At 43.1% G+C, this 7,503-nt stretch overlaps 1 protein-coding gene and 1 long non-coding RNA gene across 2 annotated transcripts in view; one reads left to right on the top strand and one right to left on the bottom strand.

Annotated features, from left to right (window-relative positions):
* Nucleotides 1-6,103, top strand: part of LOC102483378 (uncharacterized) — a 16,558-nt gene extending 10,455 nt beyond the window's left edge. Inside the window, exon 4 of the long non-coding RNA XR_335232.3 lies at nucleotides 5,898-6,103. This is a non-coding gene — a long non-coding RNA (uncharacterized LOC102483378). The remainder of the gene's footprint in view (nucleotides 1-5,897) is intronic.
* Nucleotides 6,104-6,193: 90 nt separating this feature from the next.
* Nucleotides 6,194-7,503, bottom strand: part of AFG2A (AAA ATPase AFG2A) — a 295,494-nt gene continuing 294,184 nt past the window's right edge. The window contains exon 17 of the mRNA XM_027773681.1: nucleotides 6,194-6,853. Coding sequence (XP_027629482.1) covers nucleotides 6,677-6,853 — 177 coding nt within the window. The 3' untranslated portion in view covers nucleotides 6,194-6,676. The remainder of the gene's footprint in view (nucleotides 6,854-7,503) is intronic.

The following is a 7,503-nucleotide window of genomic DNA, read 5'->3' as shown; positions in this document are numbered from 1 at the left end:
GGGTCACGCCGCAATCCCCTCTCCTCCATTCTCCTCTCGGGATCTTGGGCACGCACGCACACGCGCCCGGCGTGAGATCCAAGCCACCGGGTCCGAGACGCGAACCGTGGTCGACTACGTGGGAGTCCAGCGACATAGCCATTACGCTAACTGCTGGTTCCCTGCAAAAATCACTCTTAAAAAAAAATGCTCGACTCCCACATGGCCAACTGCAGTTTGAGTCCTAGACCTGGTGGCTTGCTTTCTCACTCTCTCTCTCACTCTGTGCCTCTCTGGTCAAATTAAAATAAAGGTAAATAAAATAATTCATTAAAAAAAATTCTATGTGGACCATTAACCAGCATTAATCTACTCCATGCATGTTTTCCAGGGGTGCTCTGGTGTGTGCTCCACTGTAAAGGGAAGACTCAGAAATATGACAAAATGAGCCAAGACTTGAATAATCTTAAGTAGAGGAATTTAAGTAACTGACCAAAATACAATGATTTTAACAAAATACAACAATTTTATAGTATTTTTTACTGTGATTTTTTTTCTACAGCCTTCCCCTCTAAGATAAATTAAATATATCCTCAAATTTGGTTCTTCTAGAATTTTTTAAAATATAAAACCTATATATTATTTTTTAAACTTGTTTTGCACATAAAATGGAACTAAGTATTTTTCAAGCTAAGTTGGGGCAATTTCTTGCCCATAAAGGAATAAAAGCAAGATGCTATACTTCTAAGTTTTGTTGTTAAAAGGAAAAAAAATACTATCCCAACTAAAATCTCTGGAAACACTGAAAAGATGTGGCAATATGAATATCCCTGGAACTCCCAAAGAATCTGGACCAAAGACAAATTTTTGCCAAAGAGATGCCAAAACGTCAACTGCCTTCCTCAGACAGGAAGGTGGTCATTTTCTTTGCTGAACTTAAAATTTCCACGAACCATGGAACCATGTATTCCATCACAAACCAACCCAAATAATGGGCTCAGACATGATTTTAAATCCACAAACACGAGACTCGAAGCAGGAGTCACTGAGCCTCACTGAGATGAGGCTGGGGCAAGCTGCTATGAGCGACACCTGAACTACCCTTTATAGTGGCGCAAATTTTGACTGGTACTGTTCTAAGGGGACAAACTTCAAATAAAGGGATGGCACAGTTTTCAGCGGTGATAACTGGTTTACAACGGAGGTGTAATGCTCTAAAATTCTTTGTAAAAATAAAATGCCAGAGGACACTTGTGATCATGAAAGAGAGAGAGAGAAAGAGAGAGAGAATGAAAACATTCCCCTGTGCCACAGTCCCTTCTCCTCCTCCTCTCCCTTCGGGGTTTTGGACATGAACCAACATGCACCTTGAGAAATGTTTCTCAAGCCATCATGTCTGGGACTCGAACAGTGTAGTCAGCCTCATGGGATCCAGCTGCCTAGACCACCACACCACTGGCTGGACCTAACCATACTTATTTATTTGTTTGTTTGTTTACTTATTTATTTCAGTTTGACAAGAGAGGGACAGAGCAAGAGAGCAAGAGAAAGCAAGCCACCAGGCCTGGGACACACCGTGGTTGGCCATGTGGGAGTCCGGCACCCTTAACCACACCTGCCGGCCCCATGGACCTAAACTTCTTAAGTTCCAACTCCTTTGCGCGATCACAGTGGCATGGAATCAGATGTCCTCCTTCTGAGTCTGCTGTCTCTACTCCACAAGACAGCTACCACCTACACACTAACTTCTGTCTACAAATTCCTGTTTGTTTCCTGGGTCCTAAAAGCCCGATCCCTTATTTGCCTTCTTGCTTTTTAATTTATTTTTAAAAAAGAGAATGAGGAGGAGAGGTAGGCGTTTTTTGATAGGGTCCTTTAGGACTCTTTGTCCCCAGCCTCCCAGTGAGGATCACAGATGTATGCCACTGCACCTTGCCAAAAGGCTGGGCTAGAAAATGAACCTGGCTTCCCCTTGGCCTCAGGTGTCACTGCCACAATGCCCTCTCACTGTGGCTGGGTCTTCCTGCATTTTATTGCACTGTACCCAGTGCTCCTGATCTGCCAGACAAGTATAGACTACACTGTTATCATCTATACCTCTTTCCCATCACGCAGCCATGACATGAAACACTACTGATACAACTGAAGCGCCCCAGTATTTCCCCCGAGGAGTTCCTCTCCAGTGTTTGGTGCTTTTCCACTTCCATTCATATAGTCTTTCTCTACATGTCTCCTTAAACAGCATATATTACTTTTCAAGCTTTAACCTTGAAATAAACAGAAGTGTTCTCCTAAAATGTGCATTTAGAAATGCAGATGAAATGAGAAGTGCAAATGACATTTAGAAGTTCAAGTGAAGTTTTATTGGCTCAACCTTGATGGACTTCATCCTGGGATATTTTTACCTGCCTTGTGTATGTGTGTGCACACGTGTGTGTAGGTAGTATTATCAGACAAGGTTTGGCTGCGTCATGATCCTCTTGCCTCTGCCTCCCAAGTAGAAGGGACTGTCGGTACTTCACACCCAGTACTTCAGTCAGGGTCTCACTGCGCTTCCTGCCTCAGCCTCCTGAATAGCTGGAAATTCACAGGCCTGCCACTGCCATCCAGCTTGAGGGCGGGTCAGGAATTGAACCCAGGTCTCTCATGTGCCCTCTGCGGAGCAGAGCACCCAGTGTGCAACACTATCCCTGTTTTATACGTCGCTCTGTTTTTATTGCCATAGTATTCCACTGCCCCTCCCACATAAAGCCGTTCTCTTATTGGAGGATATTTAGTTTGTTTCTAATTTCTCAGCACTTACAAATAATGGTGCAATCAACTCTCTCATGTGTTGCCTCACTGTACACATGCGAGGCTTGCTCAGAATACAACTGGGGGGGGGGGCTGTTGGATCACACGTCTTCGGTTTTACTCGATATGCCAGCTGCTTTCCAAAGCGGCTGTACCAGTTTAGGCTCCCACCAGCAGAGCGCCACGTCCTTTGGGTTACAAACCTTTGTAAGCACAGTGTTCAGCTGCGATAATCAACTGTGCGGGGGGTTGAGAACAGATTCCTTTCATTATTAATAGTGTAACGACTAATCACTCCAAACGTATTTCTAGTTTGGATCCATGTTTTCATGTTAATTTCTAGGTTTTGAGGTTCTGTATTGAACATAGTGTGAATTCAAGCCAAGGGTGGATAAGTTCATATTTAGAATTCTGAGTTTTTTGTTTGTTTGTTTGTTTTTTTAACTTAATCCAAAGCACAGGCTAAATCAGAGGGGCTCCTTTTTTGTAATCCACTCTTACAGTGAGAGAGCTGGCGGCTGGTTCTGAGGGGCCTATCTGTAGAGTTCACCACCCTCCTTTCTGCTACCCAGCCCCAGAGTTCAGTCGGTGTAGTTCAAGCTTACTGCTCTAGTTTTTATTTTATTGTGAATGGGATTTCCTTTATTTTCTTGTTTGGGTCTTGGACATACATTTTTCTCTTATTGTGTTTTCAGCCATGCCTTTAATAGGGAAGAAATTAAGATCCTCTTTTAAAAACAAAACAAAACAAAACAAAACAAGAGGTTTTTTTTCCCTTAGGACATGAATGCTCATAAGAGAAAGAGAGAGACACAGTGCAAGGGAAAGTGAGAAATCACTCCCTAGGAGGATGGCCATGCTGCAATCCCATCTCCTCCATCCCCCTCCTGGGATCTTGGACATGCATGCACTTGCACATGCACCTGGTATGATTTTCAAACCATCAAGTCTGGGACTCAAACTGCGGTGGTCATGTGGGAGAGTCTAGCAACATAACCATTATGCCATCTGCTGATCCCAAGATCCTCTTTTTTTTTTTTTGGAGAGATTTTCACTGTAGGGCGCGTGTGCTCGCCAGACAGACAGAGAGAGACATAGAGACAGAAAGCGAGAAATCACCCCTCAGGGGGGATGGTCACGCCGCAATCCCTTCTCCTCCATTCTCCTCTCGGGATCCCAAGATCCTCTTTTAAACAAATATTTTCTGGGACCGGCAGACGGCATAATGGTTATGTCACTGGACTCCCATGTAGTTGACGACGGTTCGAGCCCCAGACCTGGTGACTTAAATTTCACACCAGGAGTTATGTGCATATGTGCCCAACATCTCAGGAATGGAGAAGGGACTGCAGCACGGCCATCCTCCTTGGGGACTGATCTCTCGTTTTCTGTCTCTGTGTCTCTGTCTTTTTAGCGAGAGTACGTGCCCTATAGGAAAAATCTCTTAAAAAAATTTATTAGAGGACACATGTGCTCACTGAAGACACACACACACACACACACACACACAAAGTGGAAAAGCACTCCCCATGAGGGATTGGTCATGCAGCAATCCCTTGTCCTCCATGTTTCTTCCTGGATTTTGGGCATGCACACGTTTTTCAAGTGGCTGGGTCCAGGACTCGAACTGTACAACTGGCCATGTGGGATCTAGTGGCCTTAACTACTACCCCACTGGCTGGTCAAGGTCGTCTCTTTTCATAATTTCATTTATAGATAATAAAGGGAACACAGAGAGCATGAAAGTAATTTTGAAATTCTACTTATTTCAATGTGTAAGCTTTATTTTCTTAATAATGCCCAATAAAACTTCTAAATGATGGGGATGTTCGGTAATCTATTCTGTTTAGTCTGATGGATACCTGTCACATTGAGCATCTGAAATGTCGCTAAAGTGTCGATAAACGAAACTTTCTTTTCTTTTTCTTTTTTTTTAAGGTTTTTGCCTTAGGGCACACATGAGCTTGCCATAGAGAGAGAGAGAGAGAGAGAGAGAGAGAGAGAGACAAAGGGAAATTGAGAAATCACCCTCCAGGGGGATGGCCATGTGAAAATCCCTTCTCCATTTTCTTCCTGGGATTTTGGGCATGCATAGACACGTGCCCAACATGATTTTCAAGCCACCAGGTTCAGGACTCGAACCACGGTCAGCCATGAGAGAATCCAGTGCCATAACCACTACGCTACCTCCTGGCCTTTACATTTTTAATATTATTTTTATTTGTTTATTTAAATGCAAATAGTCACATTTTATAGCACCTTCTAAATAGTAATCTTCTTTGTTCCTTTGGTGGTTTTACGTACTGGTTAACTGATGTAGTCTTGAAAATCAATTACAAAGTAGTCGAGATGTGACTTTGGAATGTTTGCCACCACAAAACTACACTGCCAGTTACTTTGATAATCAGCTATTTCTTACCTGACTTGTCTTTCTGAGCATGTTCAAAGATGCATAGTGACCAAGTTTAAGTGCTCATTCCTTCCACTGCCACCTTCTGATGTGGAAAATACTTTCTAAAAGATTTTTTCTTTTTTTGGGGAAAGGTTTTTGGCTATAGGGCATGTGCGCTCACCAGAGAGAGAAAGAGACAGAGAGAGAGAGGGAGAATGAGAAATCAACCCCAGGGGGGACGGTCACGCTGCAATCCCTTCTCCTCCAGGGATCTCGGGCACGCATGCACATGCGCCCGGCATAGTTTAAGCTACTAGGTCTGGGACTTGAGCTGCAGTCGACTACATGGGAGTCCAGCGACATAGCCATAACATCAACTGCTGGTTCCTAAAAACTTTTTTCAAGGGTATTTATGAAGTATTAAAGTGTCAAGAAATCCTAAGGATAAATAACCAGGAATATAAATACACATATGTAGAATGCAACATAAGACAATATGATTAAGAGTACAACCTGATTTATCTTTGAACCGAAAGTTTGCTAGTAACCTTAAAATATGAACAAGTTAAAACACAAATGTTTAATATGATTTATTTATAGCATTTACGAAAAAAACATCCTATTGCACAAGGCTTCAACTGGTCTTACACTTGGCAATTTTAACTTTCAAAGGACATTACATTATATGAAATAACGCTTAATTCTCCCCCACCTCCCCTATTCCCCCCAACAGGCAGAGGTTCTGAAGGCCAAAGAGAGGCTGCACGTGCGAATCCTGATGAGAATGCATTTGGAAACAGAGGCCACAGAAGCCTGGCTGGTGCCTCTGGCCATTTCACTGGCTGGCGGTAACAATAAAAACTTGTGACCTGGTGGCCTAGGGAGCCAGATCTCTCTGGCCAACTGTGTGGTTTAAGTGCCAGCCCAAGAGGCTTGAAAAACACCAGTCGTGTATGCGTGTGCGCCTCAAATCTCAACAGGATGGAGAAATGGAGGAGAAGGTTTGCAGCATGACCATGCCCAGAGGGGATGTTTTCTCCCTCTCCTCTGTCTCGCACATGCGTCCTCTGGCAAATAATAAAATAAAATAAATAAAGATTTGTGAATGTTCTTCACCATGTGTTTATTCAAATACACTTTTTTATATTCTTGTATAAAGTTGATGCTCACAGGTTTGGCATTTGGGAAGGCACTGAAATGAATTCTGGAGAAAGAAAGTAATTTTATGAAACAAATGGGCTAGGTCAAAAATGGAAAAACTCAACGACTGCTTTTTTGAAACTCAGCATACATTTCCAGATAAAAGTGATTTACACTCAGGCCCAGAGATAGTTTCATTGTACTCATGTGATTTAAAAGGCCAGTGAGTACTGAAGTCCCTCAATTCCAGTGAATGTTATTTCAGATATACTGTCTGTTAAGAATTTTTTAAAACACCCTTTAAACAAAATTTAAAAAAGGAACAAGTTTTCTCTAGAAAGAATTTTTAGCATAACGAACACGCATATTTTCTCAGAGAGTATGCAGCCCACTCTTCTCTTGATATTCTTCATAAAAGCGCCTCAGTGATTCAGGAATTCTTGGCGTCACAGCGCTCAAAGCTTGAGTGAAATGTCTTTTCATGATGCACTTGGCTTGGATGTCTTCTTCCAGAGACAGAAGAGCTGCCTCTCTGCAGACAGCTATAATCTGAAATTTAAGTAAGTAAGTAGGTAAATAAAGGGAGGGAGGGAGAAGATAACTGATGCTCTTTATTAGAGACATAATATGCCCAATAGCCATCCTTGGTAGCATTTCTAACCACATAAGCACACTGCTAAAATTATCTGTAGGAATTATTCTACTGGAGTTTTCAAAAGGATAGAAAGTAACTACACATAGAGCTTTTGGTTCTTCGGTTCTTCCCTTCATTCTAAAAAGCATACTAAGTACTCAGGAACCAGGAGCACAGAAAGATGTACGGGAAGCGGCATTTGCTCTTAATCATAAAGGTGGAACGCACAAGCACCCATCCTTCCACACAGGACGGCACAGGGTGAGTGTGTGTGAGTGCCTGTGCACATGTGTGTGGAGGTGGTGGGGAAACCAGGAGGGAGGGACGGCAGGGGAAAAGGACACCTGAGGCCCTGTGTCCCGCTCCTCAGCACACCTCGTCACGGCAGAGAATTTCTCCAGCCTTTCTTCCAGCCGCTGCTGTATTCCCAAGCTTTTGTAAAAGCATTTCTTTATGTGCTTCTCTTCCACGAGTTCTTAACTCTTGGGAAGAGCAGATGGGCCCCTACCTTTACTCTGGAGAGCTGGGTTAGACCAGAGAGGTGGGCTCTTTTTACTCAGCAGGA

This window comes from Tupaia chinensis, unplaced genomic scaffold, assembly GCF_000334495.1.
Source record: "Tupaia chinensis unplaced genomic scaffold, TupChi_1.0 Scaffold000362_1, whole genome shotgun sequence".
In the NCBI taxonomy this organism is placed as follows: Eukaryota; Metazoa; Chordata; class Mammalia; order Scandentia; family Tupaiidae; genus Tupaia; species Tupaia belangeri.
This window is presented reverse-complemented; position numbering and strand designations above follow the sequence as displayed.